This window comes from Cavia porcellus, unplaced genomic scaffold (assembly GCF_034190915.1).
Source record: "Cavia porcellus strain 051 isolate PalLab524CR breed Dunkin Hartley unplaced genomic scaffold, mCavPor4.1 scaffold_33, whole genome shotgun sequence".
In the NCBI taxonomy this organism is placed as follows: Eukaryota; Metazoa; Chordata; class Mammalia; order Rodentia; family Caviidae; genus Cavia; species Cavia porcellus.
Window position 1 is genome coordinate 5,870,920 of NW_026947516.1, and position 18,199 is coordinate 5,889,118.

The following is an 18,199-nucleotide window of genomic DNA, read 5'->3' on the forward strand; positions in this document are numbered from 1 at the left end:
GTACTATGTCCATCCTTCGTTTTGACTGACTGCTTTGTTTTGTCATACTTGGTTTTATTCTCTTCTAAAAAAAAAAGTAATAAGAACTGTGGGAGTAATAAAACCCAAAATGTGTAAATGTTATTATAAAAAAGAGAAGAAAAGAAAGTGCTCTAAAGGATACAACTGCAAGTGTGCCTACGTGTGCAAGATAGATGACCATATTACTAAGTTTTTGTTGGATCATTGAACACAACTGTTTGCAGTCTCACTGTTTGAATGTCCACTTTGTATGCTTTAATTTTGTAACTTGAACAACTATTTCTAAGGTGACAATATGTAATCTATTAACTAGTGATTTCTTACTGTTTATTTTTTTGAAATTCTTTATTACTTGTACCCTTTTAGTGTTTTGGATTTTTTTCTTTAAATAAAATTTTTTTGAAAAGAAAAAAAAGACTTGATCACATACTTAGCAAATATACCCCATGGTTTGCAAAAGAAGAAAAAAAAAATGTTTAACATCTTTATGGACTGTTTCAGTTGTAAGTTTACAATATATACTTGTTATATGTTTTGGGGAAATGTGTGCATGTATATAAAATATCATAATAATTTTAAATACCTTACTTGAACTGCATAGCGAGACCCTGTCACAAACAAACATATAAAACAAAAGCAAAACAAGTAATCAGGAGGACTCTGAGAAGGACCTAAAACAAGCTCAGTAAGGAAGCTAGGAGCATGCTCTGAGCCCCCCTGCAGTGGACAGAGAATGTTCCCAAAGGAGGGGCAAGGATGACCCGGATGTGATTTCCTTGCAGTATGTGCAGTCTGTGAGGCACTCTATCCTAAGCAACCATGGTGTCCAATGAGAGGAGTGTGGAGGAGTTGTCACAGGCGCTGCTCAGTGTTAAAGTGAGATGAAGGAAGCACTGAGGGGAGTGCGTGACAGCACAGAAAGCCTGGCAATGCATGGCGTCACTGCTCCCATTAAGTACTGGGAACCTTCAGCCTGGAGGTCCCAGTACCCCTGTGCTGTCCTCGCCTGCCTCTCAGGCTCTGAGGAGGGTGGAGGCCTTGTTTGTGTAGGAGGAATCCGGAGTTGTGCAGTATTTAAGATAAAGGCTCCTTGTGCCTTGTGGTACTCAAAATCCCAGCACTTTGGGAGGCTAGGCAGGTCAATCACTAGTTGGAGCCCAGTCTAACCAATTTAGCAAGAATCTATTCCAAATTTAAAAAACATTTTTTTTCCAAAAATGCTGATGTTGTACCTCAGTGTGAAGGTCCTTGTTTCAAAGCACTGTACTGGAGAAAAACAATCTGTGTAGGCGGCAAGTGCCTGCAGACCCATGGCTAGAGTGCAAAGCAGGATTGCAAGTTTGAGCCCGGTTTGGCTAGTATTTGCAGAGCTATCTGAAAACTTTAAAAATAATGTTTTTAAAGGGATGGGGAATATCTGTGAGGTTGCCTGAACCCTTGAGACAACTGGAGGCAGAAATATTTCTTAGTGATATAAGAACAGCAGTATCTGAGTGATGTGAAGTAGACTTTTGCATCTTCCAGGCCCCAGGATCAGAGCAGCACCTTTTAAGCCTCAGGTGGGGGCAGGAGCTCCGGCTGAGGAATGGGATGGGGGTGGAATGAAGAAGTCAGCAGGCTCTGAGCCTAGAGAAGTTAGGGGGAGTTTTAAGCTAATGTGTCAGGCTTTTGTTATGAATAGAAAAGGGGGGTAATCAGAATAAAAAATACATAAAAGAATGAGACTGTCATTGCGGACAGGGAAGGGAAGATTGGAAACTGGACAGACCTGCCCCCTCTTTGGGCTGCTTTCTCCTGTGTTGGGGCATCTTGGTTCAGGGTTATGCTTTTTCACCCCTATGAGAGATTTCTTGGTTTCTGTTTTATTTTTGTGCTTTTGAGCAGAACGACATGTTCTATGAATTATTAGGTGAGGTTTGGACTGTTGCTCAGGTGAAATGCATCACCTGAGGACTCCTGCATCATGGTGCAGGACTTGAACGGTCCTGCTGGTTCTGGATCATGGTTAGGAATTTTGAGATTGTAATGAGGCTCTCCTGCAGGTCCTGTGATAAGCTTGAGTAACAGGTGAGAGACCTGCTCTTTTTCCAGCACAGCAGCTACTTCCACAGTTATCTCTAAAGGTAGAAATGAGGTTAGAGGGACTTCCCTTTTTGCTGGATGTATTCAGTGGGAGCTGCATGAATACGGGGCACAATCAGAGTAAAGTGTGTATCCCTGTCTGGTTAGTGGGTAGGCACAGAATTGTTTGCCCAAACTCAGGTTTGGAACAGCCAAGTTGTGAGATGTAATAGGATGGTGCTGTAAAGCATAGGCCCCTATGAAAGAATGAAGGACTGTGACCCCTTTCCATACAAAGATTTACCTGGCTAAGGAAGCCCCCATTATACGTTGTATTGATACAGTTATGGAGGGAGGAGATGTCAATAAGCTCTCGTGGAAATTATCTACAGGTCATGGGATTGATTAGGCCTGGGAAAGAGATTGTGGTTGTAGGTCGTCCAGAGAAATGAACAGACTGTGTGAACTTTGTTTGCTTCGGGTGAAATTTTATAATATCTCTGGAGAGTTTGTAGTCTCTGAGACTCCTGATAGTGACAGTTTCATTGCTTTGAGAAGTTTTTCCCTGAAATGCACTCTCAGGGGTTGGCCCATGTTAAGTGTAGAAAGGGGCTTGCTGTATGCAGGAAGTGTCTAGGGCTATGAAACCAATAGCGTATGGAGTGTAGGCAATTCACAGCACTTAAGAGGCCTGTGTCTGAAAGAGTTTGGTTGCCCTGTGCACCACAGCTATTGGGTCTGAGGTAAGGATGGTATTGGCTGGAACTTGGAAGGATGGGCCTAAGCCCTTTGGCAGAGCAAATCGCCTCTGGGTGCTCAACTAGGCAGACTTGGGGGTGGAGATTGCCATACAGGCTGAAGACAATAGAGACAGTCACAGCAAGCAACCTTGGGCAAGAGACAGATTTGTCCTGTTTACAAGCCTGGAGGTGAGATTAAAGAAATACTGTAAATGTTGGGCTAGAAGTAAGTGTTTTTACAGGGGGAATAGTGTTGTGGAGAAGAAAGAGAGCCATCTGAAGAGTGGGTAGATCATGGTGAGTTCAGAGGAGGAAGGAATTGAGCCCCGGTGGTGTAAAGGGGCCTCTAGTCAGGCTGAGAGGCTATCAGAGGAAAAAATCTGTGAAATTTCCTGTGAATAGTTTTTAAGGAGGAGTAGAATAAGGTAAAAGAGTAGAAGGGCTAGGATTGGAGTTATGGTTAGGGCTCATGGTTTAAGAGGTGTGGTGTCTTCTTGGGGAAGGATACAGAATCTTTGTGGTAACCTTGGGAAGAGTATGACAAGAAGCAACTGAAGGGTATTTAATGTCCCATAAAAGAGGTTTTCTTTTTAGGGTATAATGAAGTAAAGTTTGTATGCTCTGTGTTATGGAAGGTATTGGGCTAAGAAGAATAGCTCAGGTTGGGTGGCAGTGGTAGAGTGAGTATGTCAAAGTATACCTCATGTTGTTAATGGGATTGGATAGGTTAGGAGTGCTAGAAAGGAATGTGCCAAAATGAATGCTTTTAAGGTGTAAAACTGAAGTTTCTTACTCAGTAGTTTGGAGATAAGACCATCAATCCCGCAATAGTGACAGAGGAGAGAGCTAGAGTCCTGTGTGCTCCTGTAAAACTGACCACATTGTGCCTGTGCCTAGAAGAAAAGAGATGAGCTTACCTGCTGTTGTGAGACCAGCCCTGAGCTCTTTTGTGGTGATGGAGATCACAGGAGCCTTGGAATTGGGCCTAGTTAGTGAGCTGTCCTCCACAGCCATTTCCAGCAGACTGGCGAAGGACAGTTTGAAGTTGGTCTTAGGACAGGGACAATTGGCCCCATTCCCAGAGTTCTGGGTACAGTCTGCCTTCCAATGTCCCTTTTGTCCAGAGGCTGGACCTGGCTTGAGTAGGTGCTGAGGGTTTGGACCGTCCTTGGCCCAGTGTCCTTCAGTGTTCATTTGAAACATTGTATTGGAGGTGCTGAGGAGACTTTGTTAGGGCTTTGTTTCTGTTTCCCATTACCTTGAAAGGCTGATACCAGCAGCTGGCATTTAATCTGTTTCTGTTTTATCATCCCCTAGTTTCTGTTATTAAAGATCTTGAAGGCTGCCTCAGTGAGATCTTTCTGACAGGTCCATGACCCCTTCTCTAATTTTTGGAGTTCCTTTTTGGAATCTGAGGAGCAGTGGGAAATAAATTGTGAATAAATACAATTTTCCTGTCTCTGAAGCAGGATCTAGAGTGGTATATTTAAAACATTTTAAACTTAAAATGGCCTCAGTGAATCTGTTCATGAAGGCTGCTGGATTTTCATCCAATTTTGAATGATTTCTTCACTTTTATGTTAATTTAGTACTTTTCGTACAACTGTTGCTTTTTCTCTTTCAAATTCAAGATAAAAAGAAACATATCACTAAATTAGGGGGGTGTCAGCCTGATGGTTCCATTGGGGTCCTTGTCAAGAATGCTCCAGAGGCCTTCTGCACTGGGTTTGGGTCTCACACATGGAGAGAGTCTACAAAAGCTGTGTCACAGGCCCAGATGCATGTTTTTATTTGAGGGGGAGGAGTAGAAATAAGGATAGAATAAACATCTGCTATTTGAACCAACAGGAGAGGGTGAGATGTTAGAATTCCTTGGTGTAGTGCAGGGTCTGCAGTGTAGAACCCCAGGTGTTTTTCAGTTTGGGAGAGGTCAGAAGTGAAAAGTAAACATGGATGTACACAATGCCTGTGCTCTGCCACCTCACAGAGAGGACAGAGCCTAGCAGAGGTTGTGGTTGCAGAGAGAGTTGGTGTGTGTGAGAGTGGGTAGTGCATGAGGAAAAGGATGGTAGAAAGGGAGAAGAGGTAGAATGAGAGTTTCAAATAGTAGAGTTGGGAAGACCAGAGGAAAGTGAGGGTGGGAGGTGGTGGGGAAGTGGAAGAAGGCACTGAAGCCAGAGGGACATGTGATGGCTGAGGTGTGTGGTTAGAGGGGTCAAATTCTGGTTCCAAGAGAGAATTAGAATCAAATCTAGATTGATGATGAAATAGGAGGATTTGGAACATAGTACAGGATTAGCAGAGTGAAGGGTGACTGAGAAGATGGAAAAATGCCTGTAGCTAAGGCATTTCTGATCACTTGACTTTGCGCTGAATAAAGTTGTCTAAATGTAGAAGTATTTGAGACTCAAAGGTGTGATGCTTTGGTCACCAGTGAATTTATCTAACTGATACTGTGGGAAGATAGTATTATAAATAAAAAAGATGAATTATTTTGGTTTGATATTTCCCCCTTGCCTTAGTTACTTTTTACTGGTTGCTGAGGCAAAATACTTGAAGCCCAAAGTTGGGAAAGGAAAGGCTTATTTATTACAGTTTTTGGAGGTTTCAGTCCACGCTCAGTTGGCTCCCAGGCAGGTGGGCATGGCTGGGCTGCCTTTCATGGTGGCTGCAAACAGCAAACTCGATCCAGCAAAGAGAAAGACACACCTTCTTCATGCCATTACATCACATCCTGGCTCCACCCCTATGTGAGTGGAGCAATGACACCATCAATCCAAGCACTAGACAATAAATCATCACAAATGAACAATGCAAACTCATGAGGCCTGGGGGAGACAGATATAAACCATGAAATTTCACCCCTGGCCCCCAGGACTCATGTACACCATTTATAAAAAAGACATTTAGTCCACCTCCAAGAGTTGCCAAAGTCCTAAGTTTCAGCATTGCTGAACAAAGTCCCAAGTCTCCTCCAAGATCTATGTCAAACTGTTAACTGTAACCCTGTACAAATGAAACAAGTTTAAGCATTACTGAAATGGAAAGGCACAAGATAAACGTTACCATTCCAAAAGTTACAAACAGGGGAATATAAAGTATTGGAAACAAAGCAAGTCCAACATCCAGCAGGACAAACATTAAGTCCTAGAGTTCCACACTCAGCATCTGAAGCAATATGGTTGCAAGCTCCAAAAGCATTGGGTGATTCCACCCTCAGGGCACCTCTGGCGATTTCAACTCCTGCAGCTTTTCTCTTAAATCTTCTCTGTTCACTTTTTGCAGCTTCCCTTGGATCATCCACACTCCTGGCTTTTCCAAACTTCTGGAGTCTCCACTGCACCTTCGGCTTCACACTTACATCTTCACAAATTGCCCTCTCAGGGGCACACTGCTTGGCCAGTCAGGCCCTTTGCAATCGAGGTGGAAGCCATCTCACCCTCAGAATTTGTGCATTTTCCTTGCACCTAAAATCATCACCTTGTGGATGCCACCAAGATTTGCTGCTAGCTGAAGCAATAGCCAGGCTTTTTCTCTCTCTTGGCTGTAGGGGTCAGTTGCCTGCATCACAGAGCCCTGTTTACTTGATTGTGAGAAAAAGCTTCTCTATGTTGCCACCATTCTGAAACCTCATGTGGCCACTGTTGCCATTCTGGAACATGGCACTTTGGAGCTTTTCCCTCTGAGCAAATTTTTTCACCTTGGCTGTGAGGCTGCACAGGGTGGGAAACCGCTTCTTGGGATGCTCCAGGGCCATCTTTCTTATCTCTCTGTTTCTCTTTAGGAATCAAAATCTCAACTCTGTCTTTACAATTCACAGCCTTCCTGGAATTTAGCTTCTGGCCAAACTCACAGCATTGTGAATTATCCTGTTGGGCTCTTGCTCTTGATTTGAAACTTATAGCTGGCTAAAAGCCCCCAACAATAGCCATGCCACAGCCTCAATGTTTGATTGCTTTTTAATTGCTTTTTCAAGATTAATCAGTCCATTGCCCTTTGTCTCAGTTTCAGGCAAAGTCTCTGGGCAGGAGCAAAACGCAGACAAACTTTCTGCCAAGCCATAACACACATCATGTGGAGTCCAAAGACCAATGCAGTCTTTCCCAGCAGAAACCTCCCAAGCCTGGTCTTTACTGTCTGGCTCTCTGTCAGCTTTCTGGTCTCCTGAGCTCTGACCAGAATCTCCTCTACACAACAGCCTAAGCTGCGTCATCTCTATGCATCCAGGCGACATGTATGAACCTTTCCAAACTCTGTCCACAGCCATTTCCAAAGCCTCTTGAAAAACATGGCCAGGTATAGTCACAGCAAACAACCCCACTCCTCAGTACCAAATTCTGTCTTCGTTACTTTTTACTCATTGCTGAGGCAAAATACCTGAAGCCCAAAGTTGGGAAAGGAAAGATTTATTTCTTACAGTTTTTGGAGGTTTCAGTCTATGCTCAGTTGGCTCCCAGGCAGGCAGGCATGGCTGGGTTGCTTTTCATGGTGGCTGCAAACAACAAACTCGAACCAGCAAAGAGAAAGACACACCTTCTTCCTGCCATTACATCACATCCTGGCTCCACCCCTATGTGGATGGAGCAGTGACACCAATCCAAGCACTAGACTAACAACCATCACAAATGAACAATGCAAACTCATAAGGCCTGGGGGCCACAGATATAAACCACGACAACCCTCCCAGTTAGAAGGCTTCTAGTTTTTTAAAAAGCTTTAAAAAGATGAGTCTTTGGGTGGTTGGAGGTCTGAGTTGGAATTGCCCAGAATTCAGTGGGTGGGGTTTCTAAGCCAAAGGAGGAGAAAACCATGGAGACATAGGTGTCTTTGAATAGTCTCAGGGAAATGGTAGAGATTGGAATCTTGTGTCTCCTGAGAGGCCAGGCCAAAGGGCTAGTTCCTCATGCCTGGGAGAAACAAGACCTAGAGAGAGGATTTATGGGCAGATGGATGGGAGAAGGGGCAAGGTACTCTGGAGGAGATCTAGAGACTCCCTGGACTTCTATGTGTTGACTGCCTGCATTATAGAAGACAGCTGGTGTTGTTTGCAAGGGCGGTGACAGCAAGGGTGGCCTTATGGGTAGGTGGCCTCACACAGGGCCCCTGAGTTTCAGCACCAAGTGTTTAGGTTAATTAAGACCAAGAGATGGCCAATCAAGGCAGAACTTGAAACACAGCAAGTATTGTAGTACACTGGCAGCCCGAAATAGACTTTCACCATGCCCTAGGAGGCCGTGCAGAAGCTTGCAAGCCTCATGGGGTGGATGGAGTTTGGGCTGGGGTGTGGAATGAGGGATGTAGTGAGGAAATCAGTAGGTATTAAATAGAGAGTAGAAGTCAGATTGCTGGGAAGATTTAACCTAATGCTGCTCATAAATGCAAAGGGCCTGCTGCAGCTGAATTCTCTCAGTATTGTGGGGGAGGAAAAGAAGCTTGTGTTTTGTCACCAGACTGTAATCCCAATAGTCTTGGAGGCTGCAGTGAGAGATGGCCACTGTCAGGCCAGACATATAGTTTCAGCCTCTTAGCATGTCCATGTCTCAAAATTTAAAAAAAAAAAAAAGAATTAAAAAGTACTAGGGATGAATTTCAGTGCAAAGGCCCTGTGTTGTAGTGTCCAGTACAGGAGAAAAACATAGAAAAACAAAACAAAAAAAATAAATAAAACCCAAAATAAAAAACCCTAAATAACTAAACTGTTATGGAGACTCTTAACCAAACCATTGAGCTTCACCCTGTTGTCAGCCCTGAGTCTCTCGGTACCAGTGAAAGAATGAACTGCCCACAGATGTCTCCCTAAAGAATCTAGAGGTGGTGAGGCCTTAGTCTTACATCAGCAGCATCATGTCTTCAGAGAAAGAATTCCAGTTTCTGAGGACCTGCCAGGGGCCCAGGTGGAAACCTTGAGTGAATTCTTAAGGTTACGCCACCCCAAACCAGAGAGTGCACCACGGTATCTAGGACCCATTGTGTTTGGGATGTCCCAGGCCTAAGGTGTTTCAAAAATCCCTTGTGGGCTATGTGAGTAAGTAGAAGACTTTCCAGACAATAGATAAGCAGCAGCATATTTATAGCCACTTTCCAATATGAACGGTGCATGTGAAGGCTGTGAGAATATGAGCAGCTGACAGAGAAGGATCCCAAAACCTCTTCCCTTGCTGTCAGCTTTGGGAGACCAGCAGAACAAATAACAGCCTGAGGAGACCTCTCATCTCCTCCTGACAACACAAAAAAATGTAGGTTTTGTTCAAAGTGTACAACTGGATTCTGTCAGGTTCATATAATTAGTGCTGGCTTTCCAGAGATTTTATAAAAATATATCAGGTGAATAAATCTCAGACCTGTGAGGATGCAGGGACCCTGACTGAAGATCATCTAACTACACACACTGAAATAAAGGACCCTGCTGAGCCTCTACACAAACCCTTTGGTCAACTCTGGGGAGAACATGGGATGGAAACAAACAGGTCAGATAATTTCATGTTGTCCTTGTCTTTTTATTTTTAGAGCAGAGACAGCTTCAGTCTGAGAGAGCATGACCAGATCATCAGGCAGAATTCCTAGGTAATTCAGGGATTAAAGTTAAGAACCCTGAGTTAGTAGTGAGGGAACCACTCTGGTTGGAACACATGCAGCCCCGCCATGTGTTGTCCACCATGGGATGTTAAGCCACATATATGTAATATCCCATCAGTTCCTCCTAGGTTTTCTTTAGGAGGGGAATCTTTAGCATAAGGAGGGGATAACAGGTCAGCAATTTAGGAACGTCATACAGGAGCAGGTGCTAATGTGTAGAGACTGAGTAAACGCTAAGCATCTATTTATGATACTATGTTTGGGGCCTTCATAACTCCACTCTGGCTCTGCATTAGTCCATTGGAAACTCCTGGTAGAAATGGTTGGAACTTTTACAATCTCATTTAATTTTCATGCTTCTTAGGGAAGTCTTTGTATCAAAGGCTCCTCCGGTCAACATAGGAGTAAGTGCATAATGGCTTCTCAGAAGAGAGGTGAATTCAAAGACCAAAGCTATGACCCACCTCAGTTCAAAAAGGACCCAAATCTCTATTTCTGCTATCAGTTCAGGGTGTCTCAGGCATGCATCACCTGAATAGGATTTCTTCTTTTCATTCCTGGACTTCCAGGGAGGGCAGTATTTTGCTGTGTAGGGTCCACAGTACATCAGGTGAGCTGAAGAATGAGTGGGAAAGCCTACCAGGATCAGCGTGGGACCCTGAACAAGTGTGAGGACTCTATCTGCTCTTATGTACTGGTCTTCCCTTTGGTGTGATGACTGCTAAACTGCCTTTGATAGATGTATAAGACATCTTTTCCCTCGCTTCATAGTAATCTCATGAATGTGAGGCCCTTTTGTGGTAGAAGTGATGAAAGTTATCAGAATTGGTGACTGCAGCTCAGTAGGGAAGGATTAAACACTATGAGCCCAGGAAAGCAGCATTTCAGAAGGCAGGATCTGATCATTGCCCTGCTTTGATGTGCTTGGAGCTGATAAAAGCACAGGGCAAGCCTGTCAGGCTGAAGTCTCTGTTCTTCATGCAAAGTAAATGTAGATTTATAAACATTTGTGTCTGAAAAATTAACTTCACAGTTGTACCTTGGTTTAAGAGAATAATTTCTTTTACAATTTAAGAAAGGTGGCTGCACTTTTGTTTCTGTGAGGAAGACGGTGTCGTGATCATGTTTGTCATTTCATGCTGAGTTTCTGAAAGGAAGCAAACATTGGTTGAATGCTTTTGTTTGTGAAACCAAGTATTTCAAACAGAAGCATTCATGAATGGAAATATAAGAGTGCACCTGCAAAAGTTGTGTTACTCAAGGAAAGTCACAGAATCAGGACAATAGGACATACACCTCAGAACATAGTGATCCTGATGGAATTTAGTGTTGCTCTAGCACTTGGGAAACTGAGACAAATACATTTGCATGTGATGTTCCTGACTCTTCCCAAATGGTTATAATGTCATAAGTAAGTAGTAAAAGTCAGCAAAATCAGTTTCAAGGACAGAAGGTATATCACACATTGCAAAGAGCATTTGCTTTAATAGAGCAAAATAATGATCATCTCCCCCAAGGATAAATGAGAATTGATGTACTGGCCACAATCTCCTATTCATTCCATTATAAAATGCAGACACGAAAGGCACAAAGTCTCACTAGCTTACTTTATGCACTGGTGTTTCAGTGAGGGACTGGTGTAGATATGAATGTTGCATGTTGAGAATCCAGTGTGTATGGAGCTCAGGAATTGTGAAGCATGTATATGGAGATGGGGAATAGGGACTGAAAAGCATCCACTACAGGCATAAGGTTACCAAGTATCCTGTACCCTGACAACTTTATCAAGCCAGGGAGCCATAGATAGCTTTCAACTTAAGAGCTTGCTGCAGTTTTAATGGTAGTGAGGTTTTAGGCAAGATTATTTGTCACAGTGTGAGACTGTGGTGACACAAAAACTGAAAATAGATTGTTCATAGAGGAAACCTAATTCAGTCACCAAGAAGGCCAGAGGGGCTACACTCAACCGAGGGCACCCATGTTAGACAGACTCCCAGGAGTAGCACTGAAGCTGAGGACTCTCAGGCTTTTATTTAGGACCTTAGTGTAAGAGAAAATAAAACAGAAGAAAAGCTGTTTGGGCAAGTAGCTGTCTCAAGGCCAGGCAGTTTTCTTGGGGAAAGGGGAAGGACAATGGCCAGACATGACATGCCTCACTAATCTAAACTTCCTACTGTTTAACGATTCACTCCTCCCATGACGTGCATACTCTTGTCCCACAGTTTAACCATTCACTCATTGGCCAAGTCCTCCACAACTGTGCTTGATCCATAACCCTGTGTCATATCACATTAGTAGGAATAATCTGTAGATGCTGTCAGTGGTTCTGGTAAGGGCCTTCAAGCACATTCTTGAATCTCCCTTGAACAAAGTGTTCTCTGCCATGTAGCCCTTGAAATTATTCCAGGGAAATATTGGTGGTGGTGGATACACAGTGTCCTTTCTCACTATATTCACAGACAAGTAAGATGGAGAGCAGTTTTTAAGTAGGATATATAGACTTATGCGTAGGTGGTTGGGCCTAAAGTTCCACTGGAAGTTAAGGCTGGAAGTATAAATGATAGCTACAAAATGGTTGGATTACCATGGAATCAATCCCAGGTTATTTCAATCATGAGACTGAATGGAAAAGGGTTTGATGTACAGAAGACACCTCACCAAATCATCTGATGTTAGGGAGGTCACCACAATATTCAGAAAGACTAAAAGTAACTTCATTGAATGGTCATCGCTCCTGCTTGGTTACAAATTATATCATCTACATAATCTACTGCGGTACTGAGTAGTGAATTGTAGGGTGATACAGAGCCCCATCCAGCTGTCTCATGTGATCCCTGAGGATTCCCAAGTTGAGTCACTGACAGTGCCCTCTGGAGGATTTTTACATCCTCCTTCAGGTATTTGGGAGACATAGAAACCAGGAGCATGAAAACGGGGGAAGGCTTTATAGCACTCTTTTTTAGGTATGGTCTTTTGGTCACAGCTACTATCAGAGCTACAAAAGATGAGTATTAATGCTGAAGATGCTGACATCCTCTGTTTCTTCTTTTCTCCCTTAGGTAGTGACTCTTCCCTGCCCACTCTTGTCAGCTTTTATTCCTCTGTGGTTCACTTGCATCATTATGTCTCAGTATCAGGCAAATCGAGAATGCCTAGAGGATGAAGACCTTCAGACATGCAGTGACCCTCAAGGCCTAGAGAGTGCACAGGTCTTCAGAGATGATGAGGAGAAATTTCTCTCCTCCTCCAAACCTCTTGTGCCTGGCACCCTGGAGGAGGCTCCTGTGGCTGAGACACCCAGTACTTCCAAGGGTCTTCAGCATTCTTGTTTTTCTTCAAGCAATTCTGAGCAGGGTGCCAGTAGCCAAGAAAATCAGCAGATCTTATGCACCAAACAGGCTGCAATGGTCCCCGGGACTGTCCCTCACAATGATGTGGATGAGAAAGTGACTGTACTAGTGAATTTTATGCTGCTCAAGTATCAAATGAAAGAGCTAGTATGGAAAGCAGATATGTTGGAGATTATCATGCAAGAAGATGAGGAACACTTCCCAAAGATCCTACTGCAGGCCTGTCAGACCATGGAGATGGTGTTTGGCTTAGATGTAAAGTTACTGGATCCCTTCAACCACTGCTATGGGGTCTTCATCAAGCTTGGCCTCACCTATGATGGGATGGGGAGTGACGAAGACAGCGTGCCCAAAACTGGCCTCTTGATACTTCTCCTGGGTGTGATCTTCACAAAGGGCTCCTGTGTCCCAGAAGAGGAGGTCTGGACAGCACTGAAGCTGACAGGGATGTATCCTGGGAGGGTTCACTTTCTGTTTGGGGATCCCGGGGAGATCATCACCAAAGAATTTGTGAAGGAAAAGTATGTGGAGTACCGGCTGGTGGCCAACAGTGATCCTCCTCAGTATGAATTCCTGTGGGGCCCAAGAGCCTATGCTGAAACCAGCAAGATGAAAGTCCTGGGGTTTATGGCCAATATTCTGGGAACTGACCCATGTCATTTGCCAGTTCAGTATGTAGAGGCTGTGCTGGAGAAAGTAGAGAAAGCGCTCACCAGCATTTCCTTGTGGGCTGCCTCCAGGTTCAGGTCCATTGTAAGGTATTATGCTAGGGGCAGTAGTTTCTCCCATCCGTGGTCACAGGAGACGTGGGTTGTCACTTACTGTTCCAAAAGTAGCTAGTTTATTCCAAGTGCAGGCTTGTACTGAAAGAATGTAGGTACTGGTAGTGGGATGAGTCTGACAGGAAAACAGAATATATCATTCATATGTAGTTTTTAATGTATGATCTCACAATTTATTGGTTTGTTTTCTGAAGGTTGTAGTTTTCAACAAGACTTAATTCATTTAAAATAGATTTAGTTGAAATATTTTTAATATCCTAATCATACTATTCAAACATAATGTCATTTATGAGGTTAATTATCATTTCTATATGATAAAACAAATTTTAAAAGAATCAATTTTGTGTTGTAATGTGGGATAAAAAAATTGAATTTACAGAGATGTGTCTGTGGAAATATGACAGAAAATATCACAGAAAAATATCACTCGATGCACCTGGCATGAAGTGAAAGAAATTCTAAAAGTTATTCACTTTTTTTCTTTTTGTCTCTTGTTTTGTAAAATTAAAAGATTTATACATACCTTTGTTTAGCTCTTTTCTAGTGTATGAGAAATAAATCTTAATGAATTACATTATGTGCTTACTGGTTCGTTATTCTCCAAACGTGAATTGCATGCTAGCTCTTGGGAAAGCAGTGCACTACTGCTGGGATCCTAGGGTCAAGGGCACTGAGGATCCACTTGTAGAGTTTTAGCTAAAAGCAGTAGCCTTCTAGAGATGAAGATAAATCTTCTAATATCAAAAGCCAAACAGCAAGAGGTATGGGAAGGAGGAGAAGGAAGACAAGCCCACGTCAGTTTCTGCCATAAGTGTTTTCTTACAAGCATTCATTTGGCACACTTCAAATTCTTTAAAAGAACTCATTTTAGTTGAAGCTGGACTGTGTGTCAGGTGAGGCTGAAGGTAGGTGCACTCTCAAAATGTGTCTCTCAGATCCTAATTCCAAAAGTTTATGATGAGAATTGCTTATATGTGTTATCTACCCATCTTAGGCAATTCTGAAAGGATCCTCATGTATGCCAGAAATGGTAGACATTGTCCTGGCATGTTCAAAACAGTTGATCACTATACAAATGGAATATTTTATTTAAATCTTCTTCAATGATATTTTGAAGAACAAGGATGATGCTCTTTGAGATTGGTTACTAAAAGTCAGTTGTGTGTGGGAATGCATTTCCATAACCTAGAAGACCAATGCTTACTTCATTCAAAGCAATCTTTTTTTTTTTTTTTTTGGCGGGGGGAGTACTGGGTATTGAACCCAAGGCCTTCACACTATGATATATCCTCAGCCCTTTTAAATTGTTATTTTTGAGTCAGGATCTGGCCAATTGTTACATTGCCCAGGGTGTGTTAGAACTTAGCCTTCTGACTGAGTCTCCTAGAGTGTTGAGATTACAAATGTATTCCTCCACATCCTACTGAAAAGGGATTTTTAAGTAGATTGTCTAGCATATAATTTGTCAAGTAATAAATAAGAGAAAGCATTGGTTGGAGGAATGAAATGAGTAAAAGTAGGATTTAGATTGGAGGGAAACTTTGAGCAAGGGAAGGAATTTGCATTTCTGCAAAATTTCCATCCTGCTACTGAAGAAGGAAGCCTTTAATTCACATTAAATACTGAACCTTGAGGAAAAACAATATTATTTTACTTGATAAGGATAATTTTTGCCTGATAGTCCAGGATGCAATGCATTTTGTTTTCTGAGAGGATATGTATTTAGATCATACCCAGATAAAAGTAGATTTGAAGTCAACATAAAGCAATAGGTGCTCTTCAGCAAAAACCGAAAATAAGCCCAGGAGTTTACCATCTTCTTCATATACTTTACATGGTCTTAGAAGATATGAATTACTTAAAATTCTGTGATGACACCCTGTTCACAATGCTTGTGATTGTGTCCTGTTGCACATACCTGGTTCATGAACACAAAGACCAGACTTCTTGACTGAGTTCATCTAGAATTGACTCATGCACGTGGAATTACACCTCTGTCTCTGGCCTGGTTGCTATTGCCACAAATGCTTAATGACCCTGAGGATAGGAAAGAAAACACACTGTTCCCAATGAAGTTAAAGTGGAATTAAAGACAGAAAGTTGAAATAATATTCAAAAACAAATTTAGGCTTCTCGGGGATTGATTTGGCCAGAGTACTGTTTCCCCATCTGCCAAGATTTCTCGAGTACTGTCTTGGTCTCTGTGCTGATATTTTGCCTACTCCTTGCATTATAGCACAATTCTCCTGGTCATGTACAATGTGCCATCTTATTCATACGGAGGTCTGACAGACTGGCTGTTATGGATTAAAAACTGGTGATCAACTTAACACCAGCTGAATTAAATCAGCAGAGCATTGAGTGTGGATGTTCCACCTGAGAAAAGTTGCCACCATAGAGATGTGCAGAAGAGAGGCATTGAGGTGTTGGGGTGTTGGGGCATTGTGAATTCTCCTATGCATTGCTCTATGGAGCTGTCAGTTCTTTGGGAGAAGCTCTGGTCCTTACATTGATCATTGCTTCCTGGCTCTGGAGAGGAAGAATTGTGCTGCATAATCTCCAGCTGAACTCATCATGCTGGCTTCCTGGCATGTACTCGACTGTGCTTACCATTGAAGGAGCTTGGGCCTTTGATTTTGCTGATAATGGCTGTGGTATTTATCAGGACAGTCCTGGTCTTTGTGTTGGGCATGACTTATTGCCTTAAGTGTAGAACCCTCAAACTACTGGCACCACTCCTTCACCCTGCTGGCACAGACTTTCTAGCTTCCACCGCTGACCTTTGGGCTTTCCCAGCCTGGGCCCATAAAAGAAACTGGCATGAGTTCTTCTCATGGACTCTAGACCTCCAGTTGGACTTGTGGAAGGCATTGTCATGAACTCTGTGTATTCATCTGGACTCACATGGGACATTTCTGTGGGATTCAGGCCCTTGGCTGAATATTCTATGTCTTTGGTGTTGTGGATAGATTTCCTGGAGTTTTTTGTGTTAACTCTGGGTGACCATCATAAAACAATATAAATTCCATGTCCTGATTCTAACCGTTCTCCTCACAACTCTGACCTTCAATATCTCCTCCTGTAAAGGCTGCATCCTGTTCTCATGGGGAGAAACTGCAGAATCTCCTGCCCTCCCCCTTCCATAGAGCACTGCCACTCCTTGTCAGTCTCTTTCCTCATACTGCTATTCTTCTGGTGGCAGCTCACAGTGAAATTCCAGCATGACCATGCTGTTTGCAGCCCCAACCACATTTGACAAATGGTTTTCCAGAAAGCTGATGAGTATAGTCTCTTTTGCTGTCTCATTCCTTGAGAGATCAAATATTGAAGATGGAAAAAGTGAATGGAAGTCACAGGGACACTACAGTGGAATTTTCATAGGCTGGTATACTAGGAACTTGTTACTGATCACACAGATCTACAATGGAGCTTACCTGTGCAATCAAACACAAAAAATCAACTGAGTATCTCATATATGTCACCTGCAAGGAGTTTCCCAGGAGAAGGATGTCTCCTGAGATTCAAAAACTAAAATCTGAAGCTGTGAGTGTAATATGCCTAGGCCATTTGAAAGAAAATGAGATAAGTTCTCCTCATTGAATTTGGCAAACAATAAGAAAAGATAATGTGTTTTCAGGTGATATAAAGAACAAAAAAAGATAAGTTGGAACAATCTATCTTAATTACTTATACCCTATATATGCATGGTCAACAACATGGAACTCACTGGGTAGCAAACTTCATTGGATGTTTTTGTAAACTTCCTATAGTTCTTCAAGCAGTGAATCCTGTTTTATTGGAAGACATGGTGTCTTTGCTTAGCAAAGATAGAAATAATTTGACATATTTGCACTGCATCTTTTTTGACTTACAACCCAGGGCAAAAATTTTTGTTTTTGTCTCTTTTCTGTGGGCACAGTAGGCTTTCAAGCATGTTTCCACATCATGAAGACAGTAAAAATTTAGATTTTGATAATGAACCAGTAGGAAGTAGAGAACTGTCATGCTCCTAATACTTTAGAAATTATCACATAACTATGTGTAGAAAGTCATTCTTGTTTTTTTTGTTTTTTTGGTTTTTTTTGCCTAAAATGTAGCACAAAGGCCTGCTGATGGGATTGTGGGGATTGCTCTGGCCTACAGTCAATGGAGCCAGCTAGTCATGAACTGAAATCTCTGAAACCATGAATCAAAAGACAACTTTCCTCCTCCTAAATTGCTTGCTCAGGAATTTGCTCTCAGTGAGAACAACCTTACTAATAAAGGTATTACTGGATCCAGAATGCAAAGCATCAGGCATCCTGATGCATGCCTGGCATCCCAGGAACCACTTAGGTAGAGGAAAGTGAATGTAAGTTCACCCCAGATCACATAACAACTTAGTCAGACCCTGTCTGAAAATTATAAAAATAAATTAAAAATTGGAAAGAAATGTTTGTAAAGGTAGCTCTTTGTAATGGTCCTGGGTTCAGTACACAACACAAAAAAGGGTAGGTGGATTTCAGTTCTCACTGTGAGCCTGTGTGTGGAGATAATTCCTCAAAATAGAAAGACAATACAATGGGCTCTTTAAAAAAAAAGTTTGGAAAATATCAAGGAAATTGACCTTGGAAACTGAACCATGAACTCAAAGGGGCTTTATAAAAAATTATACCAGAGGGGCTGGGGA

The 18,199-nt window shown here is 42.5% G+C and overlaps 1 protein-coding gene across 1 annotated transcript; it reads left to right on the forward strand.

Moving 5' to 3' along the window:
- Positions 1–12,374: 12,374 nt before the first annotated feature.
- Positions 12,375–13,629, forward strand: LOC134474577 (melanoma-associated antigen B16-like). The gene has a single exon (XM_063242937.1). The coding sequence runs from the start codon at positions 12,521–12,523 to the stop codon at positions 13,586–13,588; it is 1,068 nt and encodes a 355-aa protein (XP_063099007.1). The 5' UTR covers positions 12,375–12,520; the 3' UTR covers positions 13,589–13,629.
- Positions 13,630–18,199: the final 4,570 nt, after the last annotated feature.